Source organism: Myotis myotis, unplaced genomic scaffold (genome assembly GCF_014108235.1).
Source record: "Myotis myotis isolate mMyoMyo1 unplaced genomic scaffold, mMyoMyo1.p scaffold_m19_p_2, whole genome shotgun sequence".
Lineage (NCBI taxonomy): Eukaryota > Metazoa > Chordata > Mammalia > Chiroptera > Vespertilionidae > Myotis > Myotis myotis.
Window position 1 is genome coordinate 65912617 of NW_023416324.1, and position 25153 is coordinate 65937769.

Here is a 25153-nt window from a genome sequence, read left to right on the forward strand (position 1 = left end):
ATGCATACTAATTTTTATTTTCATATTTTTTGGCACAATTCTCTTATTATGTTGTCCCAACCAAGCTCATGCTTTGGGAAATGATTGATAAAACTGAGAGTTGTCTATAAAATCTTATAGTTCTCTAGCCATTCTGAATCTAAAATTGCCCATTACCATCTGTGGCAGTCAAACTGATTTCTTATAATGGTTTACCTTCCCATCATCCTAAAACACATTTTGAAATACGACTTTATAAAAATGTTAACAAGATTAAACAACCAATTATAAGAGACTTTTCAGGATCTTCCTGCTAATAAATATTTGCTTGCTATTCACACAAGTTTATATGCCAATCACATATTTATTCAGCATGAATTGGTCACATTGTAATAAGATCCTGCCTCCACGAGAACTATATAAAATTTCCAAACCTAAGGCTGGTTTCGTAGTCACGCTGTTACTGTTTACTCCTGGTACTTTAATACATATTGCTCAGAGTTTTGTCATGGGTTCCTAAGCCTCTATTCTTGAAATTATTTGCCTGGATCTGCTTATTCACTTATTTCTTCAGCAAATATTTACTGAAGGACTACTATATGCCAAGTGCCGTTCTTGGCTGGGTGGGTACAAAATTAATAAGGCATAGTCTTTTGCCTCAAGGCCCTCACAAAGCTGTAGAGAAGACATAGAACTAAAAAACAACAACCCAATGACCATACAGGAGATGCAATGGACTATGGGAACTCTGGTGTGTGTCTGCTTCCCTCAGGCAATTCCTCCCCAATTCTATTGGTCCGAAAAGGCCAATCATATTAGTTCAGGAATGGGCAACTTACTGTTCCAGAGCAATCAAAGGCCTCCTCACAACTTTTCTGCTAGAGTTAGAAGGGGAGGAGTATCCCTCTGTTGCTTTTTTTATTATTATTTTAAATATATTTCTTTATTGATTTCAGAGAGGAAGGGAGAGTGAGATAGAAACATCAATGATGAGAGAGAATCATTGATTGGCTGCCTCCTGCACGCCCCCCACTGGGGATGGAGCCTGCAACCTGGGCATGTGCCCTGATCCAGAATGAAACCAGCAACCTTTCGGTGCACTGGCCTTACCACGCAGGCCAGGGCACAACTGTTCCACTTTTTGAAAGGGGAAAAGTCTCTATCATTTTCTGCTGTCCCCGTTCTTCCTTAATATCTCCCACTCTACTCTGTGCCAGTTGTCATATATCCTTGAGCTCACAGTGTTGTTTTCCTTGCTTTCTGCCTACTTCCGTCATATACATAACCTGCACAGCCCCTGTAGGCTCTGAGAGTATGGTCCCTGATCAAAAGAGCATCCCTACTGAGCTCAAGCAAGAAGTCTAACAACACCTTTCTTATAAAGCTTTTGAAAAAAAAAAAAAAAAAAAAAAAAAAAGTAGATCCACCAACAGCAATATTCTCAACTTTAGGGTCATGGGACAATGGTGTTTCTACCTGTTGTGCTGGTTATGAGGTATATCCAAAGTGATTTCTTACTAGATATATGTGTGCTTTTAAAGTTTGCCAACAGTGCTCTTTCTTTTTTAGAAATTTAAGGTCATTCCTATGATAACATCATTTTCTTTCTCTTGCATTCTTGTATGCTTTATAGAAGAGGGGTGGGTTCAGAATTACTGGTTAATTCACATAATTTGAAGCTTATTTAAATATATTCATGGGTGTGTCACATATATGATCTTCATCCTTTATGTGTTGCAGCAGTAGAATGTTGAAGTACAATTCCAGAGCAGACAGACATTATGACAAAGCTCTGAATGGGTTAGGGAGTAGAGACCAATGGTCATCACTAAACATGCAAGTGATTTTACTAGTCTGCTAAATGCCAAGTGGGATTACATAGTTTGTTGGCCAACTGGGGCTCTGTGTAAACTTTTTAATATATGTCACTAGTCTCTTGGGAAAGAAAGTCCTACCTTAAGATTAGGAAAAGAAGATTGAAGTTAGCTTTGGGGATGGGGGGCTGTGAGTAAGGAGACCATGGCTCACTTTTCTAATAATTCAGAAGGAGCAAGGTTAAGTTAGGTTAAGGGGTATAAGATTAAGTTAGAATTCCAAATCAGAAATGGTGTTGCCAGAGACGTGGGCTCTGCTATAAGATTTGTAATAGAAAAACAGAAGGAATTTAGGCATGCAGGTATAGCTGGTAGCTCCAAATAATGAGGGGGGTGGGGTGGGGGGAGAACCAGCTAAGAAAAAAAGTGCTTGAGAGAACCCAGAAAATTTGGTGCTAGTATTGATAACAGTAACCAGATCCCGGCAGTAGAAGAAAACGGTGGAGCCAATTTTGTAGGTATAACTGATTTGGGAGAATACTTAGTATGAGATATTATGAGGTCATGATATATATTGGGGATCCAGACTAGAGAAGCGGCCTTAGGGCGGGGTGGGGGGGAGGTGATGTAAGAAACACTAATGAAGTAATATACAGATAAGACTTGTCAATTGACCATGAGTGAGGTGGGAGGCAGTAGAGAGGTAGGAGTCAAAATTCAATTATTTTGGCCTGGATAAATAGGAAAATGAAGAAACTCTTCATAGAAATAAGGAAACCTGATAGGGACACTATTTTAAGGGGAAAGGTGATGTGTCCAGCTCTCAATAATATGAGTTTGAGGTGAATGTTAAATATCCAAGTGGAAATGTCCAGAATACTCAGTAGAGAATAGGAGATGTGAGGCTGAATTAATGAGAGTGGTCAAAGCTAGAATTCTAGATTGGAAGTTATATCTCAATGATGTAAATAGGAGCTGGGATAGTAGATGTGATTGCTAAGGGAGGTGTCCCAAAGACTAACCTCTAAGAATGTCTTCTCCTGGTTCCTATATATGAATCTTAAATATGTAGACTGGAGATATTCAATTATTGCCTTGAACTGGCAATTATTTTTTGGCTGTCATCTGAGACACAATGAACCAGGGATATTGAATTACAAAATTGTAGTACTTCAACAGAGAAATTGAAATATACAGAGTAAGAATAGATGAATACCAGAAAGTTGCTCCTAACTTGTGTTATAAACTAAATCTAGTATCAGGTCCATTAAATATTGCCAGCCAATACTGAATGAATAGGTGGTTTTCACATAACATTTTTCCTTAAATCCATTTGCAGTATCTTTTTCCAAGAAGAATTTCAAGATCACTTCTTAATTTTCTTAATTTTTTAGTTTCAAGTTAGACAAATGAAATATGGTTTATCAAACATAGTGTTAGAGACCTGAATACACTGTGTATTCCAAAATACCTGCGCTAATGTTTAATTGTATAAAGAATATTATGCAAATGTTTAACTGAATAAGGAAGTAGGATATCATTATTAATAATGATTTGTGAATATAATTAGAAATGAATGATTAGGAAAATATCACAGTATATAGAGTATATTTCAAAAGTAGTAGGCTGAGGATATGATAATAAGCCCTTTATATCCTCTACATACCAGTAGAACATGCATATGGTATTCTTGTTTATGAAAATTATTTAAAATGAAAAGGTAGAGATAAAAGGGTTATAATGGTCTCCTAATTCCTCTAAGTAATTTTAATATATTTTACCTATTATACAACTTTGTATAGACTAGTGATCAAATAAATATATTCCCAGAGGAAGCCTGGAATTTACATAATGGTTTCTCAGATCCTATCCTTCTAGTAATGGCCTCACACTTCTTGTTTAGTTTCTGTACATGTGTTCTGCCTCAACCCATTAATAAGTGGATTTTGGTGTTCAGTTGTATAAGTGAGTGTTAACATTAAGAGAACATAGGAGAGACTAGCTGGTTTGACTCAGTGGCTAGAGTGTTGACCCACAGACTGAAGGGTCCCAGGTTCAATTCTGGTCAAAGGCACATGCTTGAGCCCCAGTAGGGGGTGTGCAGGAAGCAACTGTTGAATGGTTCTCTTATCATGATGTTTCTCTCTCTCCCTCTCCCTTCATCTCTGAAATTAATAAAATGTACTTTTTTAAAAAGAGAGCATAGGAGAAAGATAAATACCACATTTGTGGAATATAATGAACAACATAAACTGATGAATAAAAATAGATCCAGAGACAGAGATGCATCAACTGACTGTCAAACTTCAGAGGGAAGGCAGCAGGGGGAGGTGGGGGGAGGAAGGACATGACATGGTGTTAGGAGATCAACCAAAGGACTTGTGTGCATGCATATAAGCATCACCAATGGAAACAGACACTGGGGTGGGGGAAAGGGGTGAGGGCATGTGCTGGGGGTGGGAGTGGCCAGGGAGAGGTCAATGGGGGTGGGGGGGGAGACATAGGTAATACTTTAATCAATAAATAATTTAAAAAATGAATTATATCATAAGTCTAAAAATAAAAGAGAGAGAGCATAAGTTCTGGAACTAAACAACTTTGAATATGGATTCTTCTGTTTCCTAAGCTTTGAAGCTTTGGGCAGGTCACTCAACCCCTCTGAGCCTCAGTTTTCCCATCAATAAAATTAAGAACTAGTAGTACTTACTTTAAAGGATTGTTGGGAGAATAAAATATAAAGCATCTAGCAGAGTACTTGGCATAAATGTTTATTATAAAGTATTGACATAAAAAATGTATTTGAACCATGCAAACACACACTTACCTAACACATATTAGTTATGTTTTGTTGTATGTGATGGTTGGGTCCAATAAGTATACTAATCAAGGCAAATAGATGGGCAGAAAGTCTTCACTCCAGTCTCAGGGAGCTAACTTAGAGCTGGCATAGGTCCTCTGAAGGAAGAAAAAGTGAACCTGTGTTTTATTTAACATCTAAGCTCTATTGTTTCATCCTCTTTGTCTCTTTGTTCTTTACTGTTTTACTCTTTGTGGCTCAATTAAACAAAACTTTCAGAGAAATACAAAATAGTGCAACACAGGTAAAAACACTAAAAATAAAATTGTAGGAGCAATTTGAACTAAAGCTAGAGCTCAAATCTTAAATATATTGCCCGTCTGAAATGGAAATGAAGAACTTTCTTTTCTGCACTTTGGCTAATCATGTTAATCAAATCCATAGGATAATTCAAATTAAGAAGTAAATGGGACCCTAACACACTCCACTAATATTTAAGAAAATTAAATTTGTATTACATGTGAACAAATTGACACTTGCTGGACAGAGAGTTGAATAAGTCATCCAATTAATCTAATTCTAATGTATAAATTATCTGGAAATATTTCTTATTTTCAATTTCTAAATGTAAAAAAATGATAGGTATTCTATTTTTAAAGTTGAGGTGGAAAACTGAAAAATTTGATTGAAAGATGTATAGATCTGAGAAAAGGAAGAATTTTAAGACTGTAATTAATAGGGAAAATATGGATTTTTTTTTGCACAATAATGTGATCTACCACACTTGAATTTATTTACTGTAATACTGAATCTTCAGGTTTCATTTAAGAAGGTTAAGGCAATGATAATAAGTGACTTTCCTATTAATATGGTACCAAAGCCTCATTGAATATTCAAAAAAAGTCTTTGATATTCTTTTTTTGTGTTTTTTTTTTATTTCAAGAAAAACAATTTTAAATATAATAATGTTACATGCACTAAACCTTAATATTTCAAGAAAAACAATCTTAAATATAAGGTTACATGCAATAAACATTAATATTTCAAGAATAAAAGAATTTTAAGTGTAATGATATGACTAAAACTGTACTAACATAGTATATCACAAAAGTTGTAGGAAATATTAAAAATCTGCAAATAACAGGATTGCTTCTATTATATTCTAGTATATTTTTCCCCTCTGGCTCTATTTTTGTTCATCAGTTTATGTTGTTCATTATATTCCACAAATGAGTCAGATCATATGATATTTATCTTTCTCCGACTGGGTTATTTCGCTTAGCATGATGCTTTCAAAGTCTATTTTGTCGGATGTGAGTATTGCTACTCCAGCTTTTTTTTTCTTTTCCATTTGCATGGAAAATTTTTTCCCATCCCTTCACTTTCATCCTTTGTGTGTCTTTTGTTTTGAGGTGGGTCTCTTATAGACAGCATATAGTTGGGTCATGTTTTTGTATCCATTTAGCTACCCTACACCTTTTGATTGGAGCATTTCATCCATTTACATTTAGGGTTATTATTGAGGTACTTATTTATAGCCACTTTAATTCTATATGGCTGGGTTTCTCTCTCTGTTTCTTCTTCTCAGCAATCCCTTAGAGCAATCCCTTTTGCATTTCTTGTAATGCTGGCTTGGTGGTGATGAGCTCCTTTAGCCTTTTTTTTGGTCTGGGAAGCTCTTTATTTGACCGTCTATTTTGAATGACAGCCTTGCTGGATGTAGTAATCTTGGTCTCAGATCCTTGCTTTCCATTACCTTGAGTACTTCATGCCATTCCCTTCTGGCCTGTAGAGTTTCTGATGAGAAATCAGGTGTCAGCCTTATGGGAACTCCTTTGTAGGTAACAGTTTTCTTTTTTCTTGCTGCCTTTAAGATTCTGTCTTTAATTTTTGGCATTTTAATTATGATGTGTTTGGGTTTTCTTGTTTGGGGGTCTCTAAGTTGAAAAAGTGTGACTTTTTCCTTTACCAGGTTAGGAAAGTTTTCTACCATTACTTCTTCAAACACCTTCTCTATTCCTTTCTCCCTTTCTGCCTCTTCTGGCATACTTACTATTCTAATATTGTTACGTTTCACATTGTCCCATAGCTCCCTTAAGCTGTCCTCCTGTATTTTAATTATTCTTTTTTTTTGGTTCTCTAATTGAGTGATATTTTCTTTTTTTAAATATATTTTATTGATATTTTACAGAGAGGAAGGGAGAAGGATAGAGAGTTAGAAACATCGATCAGCTGCCTCCTGCACACCTCCAACTGGGGATGTGCCCGCAACCAAGGTACATGCCCTTGACTGGAATCGAACCTGGGACCCTTCAGTCCGCAGGCCAACGCTCCATCCACTGAGCCAAACCGGTTAAGGCATGAGTGATATTTTCAACTCTGTTTTCTAATTCACTGATTCAATCCTCAGCTGTTATTCCTTCCAATGTGTTCTTTAGTTGTATTATGTCATTCTTTATCTCGGACTGTTCTTTTTTCACAGTAACTCTATCTTTTTTCATACTGTTGAGCATTTTTAACATCATTACTCTGAACTCTGTTTCAGATAAATTTCTTATCTGTGCTTCATTTATCTCTTCTTCTGGAGAATTTGCTAGTTCTTTCATTGGGGGTTGTTTCTTTGTTTCCTCATTTTGATTGTTTGGGTTTGTGACTGTTTTAGGTAGATCCTCTATACCTCTTAATCTCTAGTGCAGGGCAGTGTTAAAGGCTGTTTCTGACTAATTGGATCCTGCTAAGACTCAAAGCCTCCAGAGGCCGCCTCTGTCTACAAACTAATAGGATTCCAATTTGAATTGCCCCCAGGCAATCATCCTCAGGTGTGGGGAGAGTTTTTCAACAGGGTGGGGCAGTTGCTTCTGCCTGGAGGCTAATTGTTACTTTTAATCTCTTAAATGGCCTCAGGGCAAGGTGTTTTCCATAGGGTGTGTCGGCTGTCTTACCTCCCCCGCCCCCCTCCCCCTAGGCAAGGCAGATGTCCATGTGGGAAAGATGTTCTCCACTGTGTGAGGGAATGACTCAGCCCAGGAAACTTGGGGTGTCTGCCTTCTGAGTTCTATCTTCCAAGTCCCCAGTCCTGGGTTCTGCTCTCACGGCTCCAGTCCACTTCACCCGCCCTCTGCCAGAGCACAAGGTGGGTGGCTCCACAGGGAATTTTTGTGTTTTGGCCCTTTAAGAGGGTGCCCAAACTTTCAGCTGCCACCCCTTGATAGCACCTCACTGCTTTTCACAGCTAGATGTTATGTGGGTACCCTCCTCAGTTTGTTGCTCTCTGCTGGGGAGCCCAGCTTCAGGATTAGATCCCAGAGTTCTCAGTGGCATCCCCTCACAACTGAGATATCTCTCTGGGACTTCAGTTGTCATCTGTGGGTGTCTGGCCAGCCCTTTCACAACTCTGCCCCTCCTGCCAGTCTCTATGTGGTCTCCACCTTCCGTCCTTGGGTATCAGGGTTCTCTCCTGTGAGTTTTCCATTGATTATTCAGGAAGCCTTTCCGCATTTCAGTTGTAATTCCAGGTTGTTCCTGGGAGCATGTCCATGCAGCATCCTCCTACTCTGCCACCATTTTTTTTTTTTAATATATTTTTTATTGATTTTTTACAGAGAGGAAGGGAGAGAGATAGAGAGCTAGAAACATCGATGAGAGAGAAACATCGATCAGCTGCCTCCTGCACATCTCCTACTGGGGATATGCCCGCAACCCAGGTACATGCCCTCGACCGGAATCGAACCTGGGACCCTTCAGTCCGCAGGCCGACGCTCTATCCACTGAGCCAAACCGGTTTCGGCTCTGCCACCATTTTTAATCTTCAAAAATATGGATTTTTCTTTTGAGTATTTTAAAATTAGGATTGTTCTCTTGGGATTGGTTAAGTACAATTCACCTTAGAATTACAGAATTTTTTTTTTTTCATTCTCACCTGAGGACATTTCTCCATTGACTTTTAGAGAGAGTGGAAGAGAGAAGGAAAGACAGAGAGAACCATTAATGTGAAAGAAACACATCGATTGGCTGCCTCCTGCATGAGCCCTGACCAGGGCCAGGGCTGGGGAGGAGCCTGCAACCAAGATACGTGCCCTTGACCAGAATCAAACCCGTGACCCTTGAGTCCGCAGGCTGACTCTCTATACACTGAGCTAAACTGGCCAGGGCCAGAAGCCAGAATTTTCAAAAGTATATATATGCACACACACACACACACACACACACACACACGCATATGTACATATACACAAATATATACTGGCCAAGTAGCTCAGTTGGTTGGAGCATTGTCCTGATACACCAAGGTTGTGGGTTCAATCCCCAGTCAGGGCACATACAAGACTCAATCAATGAATGTGTAAGTAAGTGGACAATAAATCAATGTTTCTCTCTCTCTCTCTCTCTCTCTCTCTCTCTCTCTCTCTCTCCCTCCTTCCTCCCTCCCTTTCTCTTTCTCTCTAAAATCAATCAATAAAGGAAAAAAGTAAATATATATATATATATATATATATATATATATATATATATATGAGGCCCGGTGCACAAAAATTTGTGCACTCGGGGGTGGGGGGGTCCCTCAGCCCGGCCTGTGCCCTCTCGCAGTCTGGGACCCCTCGGGGGATGACCACCTGCTGGCTTAGGCCTGCTCCCCGGGGGACTGGGCCTAAGATGGCAATCAGACATCCCTCTGGCAGCCCGGCAGCCCTCGGGGGATGTCCACTTGCCAGCGGGGAGCAGGCCTAAGCTGCAGTCAGACATCCTTAGTGCTGCTGAGGAGGCAGGAGAGGCTCCCACCACCACCGCTGTACTGGTAGCCACCAGCCTGGCTTGTGGCTCCCCTGTGGGAGTGTACTGACCACCAGGGGGCAACTCCTGCATTGAACATTTGCACCCTCGTGGTATGTGTCATAGTGACCAGTCATTCCCAGTCTTTCTGCTGTTAGGGTCAGTTTGCATATTACCCTTTTACTATATAGGATAGAGGCCTGGTGCACGGGTGGGGGCCGGCTGGTTTGCCCTGAAGGGTGTCCCGGATCAGGGTGGGGGTCCCGCTTGGGTGCCTGGCCAGCCTGGGTGAGGGGCTGAAGGCCGTCTGCAGCTGGTCACACCCCCTTCAGGGGGGGGTCCCCAATGGGGTGCGTGGCCAGTCTGGGTGAAGGGCTGAGGGCCGTTTCAGGCTGGCCAGCGACTGAAGCTCCCAGCCATTCCTTTTCTTCTTTTTTTATATTCTGGGATTTATTTACCTTCTATAATTGAAACATTGTTGCCTTCCTGCTTACTCCAGCTCTGAGGCCATGGCCCGCTGAAAGCAGGTATCTGGGGTTTGTTTAGCTTCTATAATGGAAACATTGCTACTTTCGGGCTCAAAGCCGGCGGCGGCAGGCCGGGAACCTTGGCTTCCTCCATCACTGGAGTAAGCAAGCCTCCTGCTCACTTCAGCTGTGTGGCTGCCGGCTGCCATCTTTCTTGTCAGTTAATTTGCATATCGCCATGATTAGCCAATGGGAAACGTAGCAGAGGTACAGTTAATTACCCTTTTTGTCTTTTATTAGATAGGATATGTATGTGTATATACACACACACACACAGTGGGGTCTTGACTAACAAAAGTCCCAACTAACGAGTTTTTTGAGATACCAGCTGTCTCTCGGCCGATTTTTTGCATTGAGTTGACAGAGTAATTTGAGTTAACAAGCTCCTTAACGAGCTCAGTCTTGGAACGAATTAAACTCGTAAGTCAAGACCCACTGTATATATATGTATTTTTTTCAAACCCTAAAATGAATTGATGCGATAGCTGTGTGATATCACCCTTATTCTACATGACTTACCAACTCATTTCAAGTAATTTCTAACTATATGTGGTATAGGAGGAGGTAGGAGAGGGCAGGGAGCCTATCTATATCAGGGAAAAAATGATGGTATACTGAAAAACATATTTTGCCCTTTATAGATATAACTACCATTTGTCTATATGGTATTCTCCATCAGAGGCCACATAAATATCACACCAAGTATAGAGTGGATGACTATGTAGAAAATCCTGACTATCACACTTCAAATCTTTCCCAGGAATGTCCTATCTTTCATCCATTAACACTGCCTTAGGCAAAGGATGTCTTGTATGAACTGCCTACAAATAACAAACCAAATCTTTAACACTTTGAGTTAGCTTTGTTTTTTATAAAAGTCTTTATAGCTTCTGGCTTCATTTTCCTTTCAAAGAAAAATAAATGAGTTGACTGTATCATGGTAGCTAAAGAATGTCAATTCTATCAGCGTTCAAGTGATAGGGCAAGGCCCAATTGAGATCATTTTACTTGGTGCTTAGGGCAAGTAAAATAGATGCTGATAAAAAATGATTCATTCAGAGCAGCTATTACTAGAATTGTTAGTCTATATCACAAAACAGTGGGAGTAGGAAAATGCATTTGAAGGTTAATAGTTTTAGAAAGACAACTCAAAAGTGAAAATTTGAGGTAATGTAAAATCTGTTAAATAATCAGCAGGGTCTAAGAAATTATTTGCTTCATTATTCTGTTAACTAAACTCATATAATGTTAAACCAAGAAGTTGAAAATGAGAAAATCTAACTCACCTACTGGTTATGTTAAACAAATATAACTCTATTTTGACATTGTACAGTTATACCTGAATAATGTCCACATAGTGAATTTTGACATGTTATAGTCACAGTCTAAATGATATCTATAAAAATAACTGACAGAAAAAAAGGGGAAAAAAAAAGAGCATTTATTCTTTTTTGATAAACCTCTGTCTTTGTCTTTATTCACATATTGATGAATATATTATAGTGAATTTCAAGTTTTAATATGGTTGATCAGTATAAAGATTATAGTATAGTTGACTAGTGTAGTATTTTATTAACTGTCGCAGTAGATTTTTGAATTGTGTTTCATGTCAGGAAGGAATGCATTTCATAGGTGAATAATTATTTACTCCAAATACAGATTTTATCAGCATAGAAAACAGTGAAAAGAGGATGTTAATAATATAGGCAAGCCACTTACCAATATTTTATGAAGAATTTATAGTAAGGCAAATATAACCTGGAACAAAATTAAAAGCATGTCATATTCTTTTGAATAAAATCCCTTAAAATAATGTTTAGACCTACAGTAGGTGGTTAATATCATTATATCTACAATACTACATATTTTAATCAAAAACAATTTATAAGGTCAGTCATTTTCATTCTTTAATATAGATAGTTCTCAGGTTTCCATTTTTGACACGTAAAAAATAGGAAGCGTTTTTCTATGTGGCAAATGAACTCATGAGGAAACTCTTGAATATCTTCTCTGTAGCCCCAATTTCAAGTCAATAGATTAAATGTCCACATTGTTTGCAACCAAGTCACAGCTGTCTAAATTGCTTCAGAAATGTTTAGCAGATTGCTTTATAGCAGGATAACACAGTTTGAACCATAGTTTCTCGAATACTTGCTGAGAGCTTATCTCATCCAAATGATGAAGGCAGCTGAAGCATGGTATATGAATCATCCACATTTTGCTCTAATAAAGGAGAACTTTAGGAAGCTCTAGTTGTTATAGGCAACACAGTAAAGCAATTGAAATGTGGATCTTACATTCTGCACCATTCAAACTGCTTGCGTAAGTATGTGTGCAGTGATAAGATACTTTAAAAATAAAATTTCAGCCAGAACCGGTTTGGCTCAGTGGATAGAGCGTCGGCCTGTGGACTGAAAGGTCCCAGGTTCGATTCCGGTCAAGGGCATGTACCTTGGTTGCGGGCACATCCCCAGTGAGGGGCGTGCAGGAGGCAGCTGATCGATGTTTCTCTCTCATCGATGTTTCTGGCTCTCTATCCCTCTCCCTTCCTCTCTGTAAAAAATCAATAAAATGTATTTAAAAAAAAAATAAAATAAATAAATAAAATTTCATTTGGTGAAAGGCTTACTGTTAAACTGTAAAAGCAATACACAGATCATGTGACTTATCAGCATATAAAAATAGATATGCAAATGACTGTAGTTTTCCAAAATAGTATCTTTAATAGGAAACCCTTCACTTTATAAAATGATATAGTTTAAAGTTGTTTTTATAAGTAGCACTTATTTTTAATTAGAACTTGCACATCTTTTCAGCCATACCTTAATAAGCTACATGTATGAATATGAAAAATGGTTACATATACTTGTATTATAAATAACACAATTATCAAACAAGTTCTCATCAAGTACTTTATACTCATAATGGAGCTTTACGTATATACTAGATTCTGTGATTACAGAAGTCTGCTATGTTGTTGTTTTTTTCACTCAAGGAGTGAATAATTATAAAAGGTAAACTTTGTAATAGATCAGTTTAGAGAATTTAAATGAACTATTACAGAAGAATTCTATCAATGAATTTGAAAAGTGGGCTTATCTAAATATCCAGCTTGGAATGTATGTTCAGTTATCTATTGCCATGAGTATCTATTGCTCTCCCACCCTAAAACAAACAAACCACTTGAGTATGCCCATAAATTGTATGATTTAGGAATTTGGATAGGGCATGTAAGGTTGTTTGTCTCTTTCCATGATGTCTCTGGCCTCAAATAGGATGATTCCAATATCTGGTGACTTGAATTGATGGGGACTGGAATAGCTGAGACTAGAAGACCTATTACCATAGCTTGGTATGGTAATAAAATATATGGTATCTTCAATCACCTGTCTGGTGTCTGGGCTGGGATGATCTGAAGGCTGGGCTGTACTGTTGACAAGAACACCAACATATAGCCTTTCCGCAAGGTTTTGGCTTCTCACAGAATGGTGGCTGGGTTCTAGAAAGCTCAAGCTAAGAGAACAATGATTTGCTAGGAGTGTCAAAGTATTTTGTTTTTTAACTGACACAATGAATATATTTATTCAACATCCTAGAGAATGTGGTAGTTACAGGTTGAAAGCTTACATTTTAAAGCCTGAGTAGAACAATTTGCTGATTGCAAAAATCATTGACTATAAAGCTATGTGATGGATACTGTGAATTGTCCATCAAAATCCACCCTGACCCTCTTGTTCAGTATAATGGTTGTGGGTGGGCTCATGATTAGTCAGAGAGCACATTTCTTAGCCTCATTTGAAGCTAGGTGTGGTTAGGTGAATATATTCTTACAATAGAATGGGGTCACAAATATGTTAACTTTGAGACTGGGCCTTAACACATAGGATTTACGAACACCCAGGCTCTTTTTTACTTCCCACAAAGTAGATTATGGAGTTCTTTGACCCAGCTTCAAGCCTGTAGTTGAGAATAACACCATGGTGGATGGTAGAGCAGTAAGATAAAAGACACTTGGGTCCCTAAATGGCTTCGTGGAGCAGAGCCAGACTAATAACCTTGGATTAATAATCTTATGCATGAGGGAGTAACAAATGTCAGTGTTCTTTAAACAATGTTTGGTGTCTGTTAAAAAAGTTTAGCTTTACCCTAATTCAGATAGTAAATATGTATTAATGAATAATAGCTGGGAGCTTAAGAAATGATGGTAGGGAAAGCCACCTCCCTGTTGTTCACCTCCCAAACCCTTTAAAATGCTTGGTATAACCAATATTAATTCTTTGTACCTATTGATTTTATTTTCTGCCATTTTACAGTTGCAGAAGAGCTTTCCCCTAGAGCAGGGTTCTCAACCTGTGGGTTGCAACCCCTTTGGCGGTTTAACGACCCTTTCACAGGGGTCGCCTAAGACCATCCTGCATATCAGATATTTACATTATGATTCATAACAGTAGCAACATTGCGGTTATGAAGTAGCAACGAAAATAATTTTATGGTTGGGTCACAACATCAGGAACTGTATTTATTTATTTATTTATTTTAAAAAATATATTTTATTGATTTTTTACAGAGAGGAAGGGAGAGGGATAGAGTTAGAAACACCGATGAGAGAGAGAGAATCATTGATCAGCTGTCTCCTGCCCACTCCCTACTGGGTATGTGCCCGCAACCAAGGTACATGCCCTTGACTGGAATTGAACCTGGGACCCTTGAGTCCACAGGCTGATGCTCTATCCACTGAGCCAAACCGGTTAGGGCAGGAACTGTATTTAAAGGGCCAGAAGGTTGAGAACCGCTGCTCTAGAGGAAGCACTAGTAGTAAAATAGTCATGTTTTACATAAACTTTTTCATCTCTCTATTCCTTTATCATTTTGACAAGGATAGCCAACATTTCTCATGTACCACATTGATGTTTCACTAGAAATGCCCAGCAGCTTGTAATTATGTTGGCATGTAATAGATCTTCAACTCTGGAGACAAAGAGGTCACATTTCTATATTCACCAGCAGAGAAACTGTACTAATCCAGAGGCCGCTGTATAGGTTAGAACAGCAGTTCTCAAAGTACGGTCCAGGAGGTCTGGTCCGCAAGGTTAAACCTATTTTTATAATAATACTAGAAGCCCAGCACACAAAATCGCACGGCTCCGCCCACCCACGCTGGTCTTTGGTCATTACAGCATTTGGCCACTGGGTTTTTGTAATATAGATTATGATGTTGCTTGCCTTTTCCACTCTTATTCTCCTACAGGTGTAAGATAGAGTTTTTTCAGAGGCTGTGTGACATGGGATGAGGTCATCACTCTGTTGGCTAATAAAATAAGCTTGTGTATCCTTGTGTGTGTGTTTTTTTTTGTATCCTTGTGTTTTAAAAATTTCTCAGCTTTAACTTCTAATATAGTAAACATCAGAAGATATAACTCACATAAACAAAAGCTCTTTGGAGTTTTAAATAATTTTAAGAGGATCAAGGGATACTGAGGGTTAGAATAGAAAGTTTAAATTCTCAATAGTGGTTAAAACATACTTTATTTTTCTTTACTTCAAATACATAAAATTCAAAATGTTACCATTCATTTGATTATGTACCAAGCTTGGAAAATGGTGTTTTCTGGTATCCCTTTCAGAAGAACATGTATATTTTGAGGAGATATTTCCAAACAATCTTATTTGGAGTAACACTTGAGAATCAGAAGAATCTAAGTATGGTTAAACTGCAACAGCCTGGAAAAGGAACAGAATTTCTTGTTAATCTACTGAGAGTGGAAAAGAGAGGTAGTCCCAGATTCAGGATAAAGAGCATCATCCTATATAGTAAAAGGCTAATATGCAAATTGACCAAACAGTGGAATGACTGGTCACTATGACGCACACTGACAACCAGGGGGCAGATGCTCAATGCAGGTGCTGCTCCTGGTGATCAGTGCATTCCCACAGGGGGAGTGCTGCTCAGCCAGAAGCCAGGCTCATGGCTGGTGAGTGCAACAGCAGTGGTGGGAACCTCTCCAGCCTCAGCAGCAGCACTAAGGATGTCCCACTGGCAGCTTAGGCTCGCTCCCCACGGACATCAGTCAGACATCCCCCAAGGGCTCCCGGACTGTGAGAGGGTGCAGGCCAGGCTGAGGGACCCCCTGAGTGCACGAATTTTGTGCACTGGGCCCCTAGTGTACTATATAGTGTGACCCCTCTTAAATCTTTGGTACCAAGTTAATGAATTCATAAATTCTTGAGGAGAGTTGATATTCGGGTAATTGGTCATGGGTCGAGCTTTAGGTCTATATCAGTATAGGCACAGGCAGTGGGGAAGTGTTTGTGTGGGAGAGAAAAGGAGGCAAGCATGTGTAAACAACCCATCAGAGAATCAGAAAAACTGGATTAGGGAAACAAGCTCTTGACTTTAGAGCCAAAAAAGTGGGCATTCAAGGCAAACTTACCTAATTTTCTGAGGGACAGAGAGTCCCTAGCTGAGCATTATCCTAAAATATTTCTGTAATACGTATAGAACCCCCCACCCACCCCCCCTGCAACACACACACAACATCTACTCATAAGACACACCCTACTAGGCCACATAAGATTCATGTAACCTCTCTAGTGGCTTTAAGTCTAGCAGGAGAACAACATATGTTACAAGACACCACAAGGAAATGTAAGTACCCAAACAGATTTATCAACAAAATGCTGTGGGAAGGTTCAAACCAGGTTTAATATATACTTATTGTTTATAATTTGTATGTTTGTTGGTGTTAGAATCTTTTGGGAATAATAAGTAGACAGGATAGAGGAGGAGTCATTGAGAGAGGAGACAGCACTAAATAAATTGTGTTGCTGGTCCTACTTATTTCTACCCTATCCATCTGTGGGGAAACTACGGCCCGCGGGCCGGATCCGGCCCGTTTGAAATGAATAAAACAAACAAACAAAAAAGACCGTACCCTTTTATGTAATGATGTTTACTTTGAATTTATATTAGTTCACACAAACACTCCATCCATGCTTTTGTTCCGGCCCTCCGGTCCAGTTTAAGAACCCATTGTGGCCCTTGAGTCAAAAAGTTTGCCCACCCCTGCTATAGCCAGAATTGTGGTGTCACTCTCTGATGATTCTTACTTTGGTTGAATGGCTTTGTTAGAGCTGGTTGCTGAAACGGCGCACGCGCACGCGCACACACATACACAAAATTTGCTTCAACAAAAGGAAAGATTATGGGAACACAGAGAACCTAGGAAGAAACACAGTATAAAGTAGCTGAACTTCCCACAGACTAGAACAAGCAAATGCTAAAACATCAAGAACCAATTCTGCTACATTTCTTCCACCTTCCTGGGAGAAATAGTCTCTCACCTCTGCTTCTGTTTGCACATTAGCAGAGCTTTTTATCTTTTCTTTTCCTTCTGCCATGACAATGGCAATATCCCAGATAGAGACTGCTCTGTTAGCCCAAGTACAGCGAAGAAGACATGGAGCAGAGCTGTGGGCATTTTGCACAAAGAGATAAGCAAACCTTATTGTAGGCCACCGAGATTTTTGGAATCATTTGTTACTCATCACAACCTATCCTATCATACTAACTGATACACATGGCTTATAAGTTCTTGCTTATTGCTCCATCTCTTTGCTATAGCCCCACTAGCCTTCAGTACTTATACAATGCTCCTTCCCATTTTAGATCATCTATCTGTTATTCTGTCTCCTTGGAAAGTCTTTAACACATATTTTTGCCTAATTAACATTTACTCCCCAGTGAGACCTCAACTTACCTGTGAAGTACTCAGGAAAGGATTGCCTGACCTGTATTCAAAGCCCCCTGAATTCACCTTCTCTGTCATTATGTCTCCTTAGCTAAACTAAAAATTCCATGAAGACAGAGATCAGGTATGCCTTGATCAGCACTATATTCTCAGTGACAGAAAGGAAGAACTTTTTTCTTTTCCAAAGAGTAGATTTTTCTGCATCTTTGTACATATGGCAGAAAATGGCCATTCTAGTCCTAGAACCGTAACACCTCACACTGCAGGGCCACCAGTTAATCAACATTCCAATGTTCTATTTCCAGATTCTTGGAAACAGAATTTTGTTGGCTTGGAAATGTTCTATCACGGTCCACCCCAAGGTTACTGAAATTTCTAGGTCAATCAGAATCAACATGGCTACAGAGACCTGTTCTCTGGTAACAGGGGCAATTCTCAGAGAAGAGGATGTGGGCTGAGAAGACATTGCAGAAAGTATCTGCTACAGTCGCTACAACTAGTTTACTCTTCTGTGTTCTTGACTTTTTTTTTAAAACTATCTTCTTCTCAAAATTATCCTCATACAGCACACAAAGGAACAATCCCTACAAGGGGGATTTCTTAAATAAGAAAAGAGTGATTAAGTCATTCTGATTCTGTCTCCCTGAGTTCTGCCTCTCCTTTGGTAATCTGTGACTTTGATTACCACTGCTACTTCACTACTATCCCTTAGGTCACAGGGGTGGGCAAACTTTTTGACTCTAGGGCCACAGTGGGTTCGGAGGGCCGGAACAAAAGCATGGATGGAGTGTTTGTGTGAACTAATATAAATTCAAAGTAAACATCATTACATAAAAGGGTACGGCCGTAGTTTGCCCACGGCTGCCTTAGGAGTATGGGGTTACTCTTTTTTTTTTTTTTTTTTAACACTAACATCAAAATAACACCACCAAAAATTACCTTCCTTCGATTCTCTAAAAATGCTTTTGGGATAAGCTAAAATTGGAAAAAAACAACAACCCACTTTACTAATATTAAGAAAAAAAGGGGGGAAATAAAAAATGCAAGGCAATAAAAACAGTTTGGTTCACAAAGTAAAGTTTTTTGACCCTTTCCCTGTATCATCTAAATATCTGAAAGTAGTTTCTCACCAATACCACAAAAAACAAAACAAAAATAATGAAATTCAATGCTACTAGGATTTTTCCTGTAAGATTTTTCATTTTAAAAAGAAAAATACAGGAAGGTGGCCGTTCCCCCTGAGGACAGGAGGGGTGGCCTTTTCCTCATTTTCAGGTCCTTCTGACTGTGTGAGGGGAGCTGATTAACAGGCTGTGAGGACATCTTTGAAGGCACATTCTGTGACTCCTCAACATAGTGTCACCTGAGGAAACAACCCAGACCCCATCAGGACCAGGACCAAATGGCTGCTTCTCAGGGACCATTGACCTTCAGGGATGTGGCCATAGATTTCTCTCAGGAGGAGTGGGAATGCCTGGACTCAGCTCAGCGGAAATTATACCTGGATGTGATGATGGAGAACTACAGCAACCTGGCTTCCCTGGAGAGAGTGAAAGCAAGGGGACAGACACAGAAAAAGAAACATCAGTGTGAGAGGGACACATCGATTGGTAGCCTCCTGCATGGGTCTGGGATCCACCCTGCAAGATCCAACAGCAGACTAGAGGATCCCAAGAATCAAGTCAAAGATTTGAAATACGAAGAAGCAAAAACCACCCAACAGGAAGAGTAAAAATAAAAAATGAATCCAAAAATATGAAGATAGTGTAAGGAGCCTCTGGAACAACTTCAAGCGTACCAACATCCAAATTACAGGGGTGCCAGAAGAAGAGATCGAGCAAGATATTGAAAACCTATTTGAAGAAATAATGACAGAAAACTTCCTCTACCTGGTGAAAGAAATAGACTTACAAGTCCAGGAAGCACAGAGAATCCCAAACCAAAGGAATCCAAAGAGGACCACACCAAGACACATCATAATTAAAATGCCAAGAGCAAAAGATAAAGAGAGAATCTTAAAAGCAGCAAGAGAAAAACAGTCAGTTACCTACAAGGGAGTATCCATACGACTGTCAGCTGATTTCTCAATAGAAACCATGCAGGCCAGAAGGAAGTGGCAAGAAATATTCAAAGTGATGAATACCAAGAACCTCCAACCAAGATTACTTTATCCAGCAAAGCTATCATTCAGAATTGAAGGTCAGATAAAGAGCTTCACAGATAAGAAAAAGCTAAAGGAGTTCATCACCACCAAACCAGTATTATATGAAATGCTGAAAGGTATCCTTTAAGAAGAGGAAGAAGAAGACAAAGGTAAAGATACAAATGATGAATCACAAATACATATCTATCAACAGGTGAGTCTAAAAATCAAGTGAATAAAAAATCTGATGAACAGAATAAATGTGATTATAATAGAATCAGAGGCATAGAAAGGGAGTGGACTGATAATTCTCAGAGGGGAAAGGGTGTGGGGGTGCGGGAAGAGACTGGACAAAAATCATACACATATGGATGAGGACAGTGGGCGGAGGGTAAGGGCAGAGGGTGGTGTGGGAACCGGGTGGAGGGGAGCTGTGGGGGGAAAAAAGAGGAACAACTGTAATAGTCTGAACAATAAAGATTTAATTATTACAAAGAAAAAAAAATAAAAAGAAAAATACAAGATAACACTTTCTATCAAATTTTTAATTGAAACTATTTCTATGTTTGGTAATTTCTAATTTTTAAAGACCTTTAAAAAAGCTATGAAAAAAATTAAAGGTGCCTGCATAACTAGTGATATAATCCAGATATATTTGAGGTCTTTAACTTCTTATATGGACATGTGTAAAAAATACTTTCATTTGTTTTATGGTAATATAAATTAGAACATAACTTCAGATGAACTACACTTAGGATTCCCTAAAAACACTTGCAAATAGGGACTGAATACAACTCATCTGAATCAACACGATATGAGTTTCCATGAAAACTTTTTCAAGTGTGCTTCATTCTGATAAGTTTGTTCCATGTACTATTATTTCCCCTTACCTTGGCCCTGAAGAGAGACTATGAAATGGGTAGCAGTTTTTAGCTTAAATTAAACTAATTACTGTTTAAACTATTACATTTTCCAGATTATCAAGCAGTTTTCATTTTGTCTTGGTGTCCTTTTTGTATTATCCTACTTTTTCCAGCATAACTGGTCTCAGAAATAATTCCTATAACTTTAAAAACTTTTATTTTTGTTGTTTACATTTACATGTGATATATACAATTAAAATTATTATCAATACTTGTTTTAGCATTAGAAATATGTAAAATTTTAAGTGTTTTTCTAAGGTAAAAATTTTGAGGGGGTATATAATGCTTTGAGTTCTGTTTAAATGAGTATTCTATTTTAAAGTGCTTATAGCGGCATGGTCTAGGTTAAAAGAAACACAGGACTGGCAATTAGGAGATTTAGGTTCTAGGCTCCATTTCTGCCACTAAATTGCCATGTTCCTAATTAGCTAAGTAAATTATGGCTTTTCCCTCCTACTTAAAACTCCATGGTGCTAAAAACGTGAGTGTTTTCTGTATTTTATCTAAATTTATTTTTAAAAAGAATACCCATTGACTATATTTCTCAGTCCTTACATAGGTCATTTTAAATTCCATCATTGTTAAGCAGCTACTATGTGCATGCCGGCAATATTTTTTTTTTTTAATACATTTTATTGTTTTTTTACAGAGAGGAAGGGAGAGAGATAGAGAGTTAGAAACATCGATGAGAGAGAAACATCGATCAACTGCCTCCTGCACATCTCCTACTGGGGATATGCCCGCAACCCAGGTACATGCCCTTGACCGGAATCAACCTGGGACCTTTCAGTCCACAGGCCGACGCTCTATCCACTGAGCCAAACCGGTTTCGGCTGCCGGCAATATTAAATCCATTCTGGAATAAAGCAAGGCAAAAATAAGCCAAATACATTTGCATGCATTTAATGCACTGAATTGTACACTTGTAATTGTTAAGATGGTAAGTTTTGTTATGTATATTTTATCACATGCAGTGCTCCCCAAACATTTCATTCATACCATTTAAAATTGCATTATCGAGACAGATTGGTTTGGACCTCAGTCTGTTTCTCTAAAGGACTCAATCACTCCAGGGACAAGAACTCTTTTGTAATTCTAGCTGTTAACTCCAGGGCCTTAGAACACTGTCTGGCTCTTAGTTAACAGGGAGGACATTTATAATCTGGCTTTTCCAAGAGTTGTTATTTCATATATTTTAATTATTATTTTCAACCAAGGCAATGCATTAAACATATAAATAGCTGTAAAAACTTTTGAAATACACACCAGAAAAATTCTTTTTTCACCTGTCATGAGTTGGAGTTCAGAAAATCTGGTCACAGAACTCCAGACCTTCAACAAATGTTTGTCAAATTAATGCATGAGACTTAAGACAAAAAGATAAACATTAAATCCCAGCATAAGTCCAAAAGATCTTACAGAGTGTAAGGCAAGAACATAATGGTATACATACTTCTTAAGAAGCATGCCAACTAAGCCATTATTGAGGTAGCTATCTAAGGAATCCCTATCACTTTCTCCCAAGCAGCTTTTAACAAAGCCATTGTATTTCAGCCTCCGATCATCTAAAGGTAGGCAATTGCCTAGAATAGTATCTATTCAGTGCTCAGACAAAACAAAAGCTACCTGTTGGAGACTTTATTGGCGTTCTTGGATACTATACAGTCATTAAAAAAAAAAACCCCTAAATTTACACTATTTAGCTATATGTCACTAACAGGCTAGCTTGGATGTTTACTACACCAAGGAGAGTTGGCTTTTTCCCCTTTCCTGGCTTTTATTCCGCCCCGCCCTCCTTCAGTTTAAATTCAGTTAAAAAAGTTCAAGACGCCAGCTAATTAAATCCTAAATTCTGTGCTGTTCCACCGACAAAAAACATAGTTCAGCGCTTGGGAAAAGCTCGCTCAAAAAAGACTGTGCGTTTAAAGCTGCCAGATATCGCGAGCGGCTATGTTTCTTCAAAAGCGCAGACCACACCCCAGAGGAGCCCCGTGCACCTTACGGGTCCAAAGGCGCGCGGAGGAATAACCTATGCGGTTTGAGTTCCGAAACTGTTCGGTTGTGGGAGTGAGGAAGGGGACCGTCTACGTGAGGCCTAACCTTCCGCAAGAAACGAAAAAGAGGGCTGGGGAGACCGCGAACAAAACAGAGCGAGCAGGCTCCGCGCTCGGGCGGTACCCGCGGGGGCCGCTGCACGGAGCAGGAGCCTGGGCGCGCTGTCTTCCTCCTCCTCCCGCCGCCCGAGGGCGAGCTCGGCGCCCTCCTCCCGTCCTCACCCCGTCCGCGTCCACAGGCAGCCCCCGACTCGGGTCGGAGCCGCTCCGCCCCACCTTTCCCGCCCGGCGCGCGGCAGCGACCCCGGCCGTCACGTGTCCCGGCAGCCGCCAAGTGAGGCCGCTTTTGCGACGCGGTGACAGCTAAATGGTGCGACAGGAGGAGCTTACAGCCGCGGCCGCTGCGCCCCGCGACGAGAGGCCAGAGGCGGCTCCAGGCGTCGCCCGGAGGGAGCGACTGGGCGGACGGAGTCGGCGCGGGAGGGCGGCGGCGGGCCGGCGGCGAGGGGGAGCCCGCTATGAGTGCCCTCGCTCCCCGCCGCTCTCCATGAACCGGGCGGAGTAAGCCGCGCCGCCAGCAGGGGCTGCGCCTCCATGAAGCCCTAGGGTTTTTTTTGTGTGTGTGTGTGTTTTTCCCTTTCTCTCTCCGCTCCTCACCCTCCCTCCCCGGTCCCGTCCCGCCTTCTCCCTTCGCGAGCGGCGGTCGCGTCCAGGTGCGGAGTCCAGAGCGGAGTGCAATGGCGTCCAACCCCGAACGGGGGGAGATCCTGCTCACGGAGCTCCAGGTAAGGGCCGCGGCCCGGGTGCGGGGCGCTGGCGGGGAGGCAGAGGGGGGTGAACCTGGCGCGGGGTCGGGGGCCCATGGAAGCCCTACGGCCGCCGCACCCCTCGCCCGCTCAGTGCGGGAACTTGGGGATGTCTGTCGGGAGCCGCTTCCTTCGGGAGCCGGACCCTCCCCCGCCCAGAGCCCGGCCCGCCGCTGCCTTCATCACCTACCGGAGGGACCCCGTGTCTGCCCGCGGCCGCGGCCCGCCGTCTCCCGGCCCCGGGCGGCCCGCTCCCCGCCCCCTCCCGGTGTCAGAGCGGTGGGCTGCCGCCCCCTCCGCCGCCGCCGGCCCCGCCCCGCCCGCGCCGCTCTCCGCTGTTCGAACTCCTTTGAATGACTCCCGAGCTGCTTTCTCGTCCCTCCCCTTCCCCTCCGACTTCGCACAAAGAGCGCCCCATAACTTCCAGCCCCCAGACAAGTTTGTGTGTGTGTGGGGGGGTGTTTTTTTTGTTGGTTTTGTTTTTTTTTAAAACAAACGTGTCTTACTAAATGCTGGCGTTACTTCACCAGCCTCTTCAGGTGACTGTATTTCTTTTCTCGAATTCGAGGGCTACCTTTTTCTTCTTTCTGTTTTTACGAAGTGATATATGGGATCCCCCTTTCTCAGCGACTCCCGTGCTCAGATTCGGAAGCTTAGATGCTGTTGCTTTTCGGACTTTCATTTTCCCTCCCGTTTGACCACCCGAGAAGTTGTTTACAAACGAGAAGGGCAGTCGACTCAGGGAAAATGCTGGGCACCGCAGGCCTGCAGGAGAGGAGAGCAGATGGGGTCCCTTAGTTAGCTAAGTCCGTGTCCAGTAGCAATGTTATTGTTTCCCATTTCCAGCTAAGTATCTGATCGTGTAGGCACGATTTTTGTTTCTAGGGCTCTACGCTACCCCGTTGGATCTAGTGTTCATTATTTTGGAGTTTTCTAGAGATGTTTACATCTGGATTAAAATTTCATGCCTGTTTTTTGACTTAAACTTACTTTGACTCGTTTTAATGTAGTCGTCTCATAGACTTCTAAGAGGAGGGGAAAAAAAAGTCATACTTCTATTTCTTTAGTGCGTTGGACAGTTACTTTTTTTTAAAGACTGAGTTTAGACACTGAAGGATTGATTCTTGATGTCAAAATTATTGCAGCTGCTAAATTTTTTTTTGCCTTTCAAATGTGTTTTTCAATAGATCTCTGCATACGCAAGGTGTAAGTGCAAGATGTAGGTTTGAAAGTATTATCATAATACTTGATATTTCCTCCACAAAAATAGAGATTTCAGCAAGATATACCAATGAACTGTTGCAAACTTGGAATCCTCTGGAAATGCAAAGCTGAATTTTGTGTAATTGAATATGTTGCTATATAGTTTTTAAATTATTCTTAGCTTTTTATAAGGAGGTCTTACAGCATACCACATTTGCGAAATGAATGAAATTTATTGTCTTATTAATTTACATGAGATTTAAAATGAAGTTTGTTTGAGGCACAATCGGAAATGCATTCCATTGCCTAATCTTGAAATATGAATAGGTTCCTATTCAGAAAACACACACATACACACACACACACACACACACGAAAATGACAGGAGC

At 40.5% G+C, this 25153-nt stretch overlaps 1 protein-coding gene and 1 long non-coding RNA gene across 9 annotated transcripts in view; one reads left to right on the forward strand and one right to left on the reverse strand.

Annotated features, from left to right (window-relative positions):
• The window catches only part of LOC118675450, a 34403-nt gene extending 11301 nt beyond the window's left edge, over positions 1 to 23102 (reverse strand). Inside the window, exons 1-5 of one of the 3 annotated variants that reach the window (XR_004973913.1) lie at positions 22978 to 23102; positions 21968 to 22033; positions 15455 to 15608; positions 11607 to 11645; positions 4618 to 4748 (exon numbers count right to left, since the gene is read on the reverse strand). This is a non-coding gene — a long non-coding RNA (uncharacterized LOC118675450). Of the gene's footprint in view, positions 1 to 4617; positions 4749 to 11606; positions 11646 to 15454; positions 15609 to 21967; positions 22068 to 22977 lie in introns of all 3 variants that reach the window. The other 2 variants (XR_004973912.1, XR_004973914.1) reach the window with 2 other exon arrangements.
• Positions 23103 to 23176: 74 nt separating this feature from the next.
• Positions 23177 to 25153, forward strand: part of PKN2 (protein kinase N2) — a 153314-nt gene continuing 151337 nt past the window's right edge. Inside the window, exon 1 of one of the 6 annotated variants that reach the window (XM_036348263.1) lies at positions 23177 to 23540. In XM_036348263.1, the coding sequence (XP_036204156.1) occupies positions 23493 to 23540 (48 nt within the window). In that variant the 5' untranslated portion in view covers positions 23177 to 23492. The remainder of the gene's footprint in view (positions 23541 to 25153) is intronic. The other 5 variants (XM_036348264.1, XM_036348259.1, XM_036348260.1 and 2 more) reach the window with 5 other exon arrangements.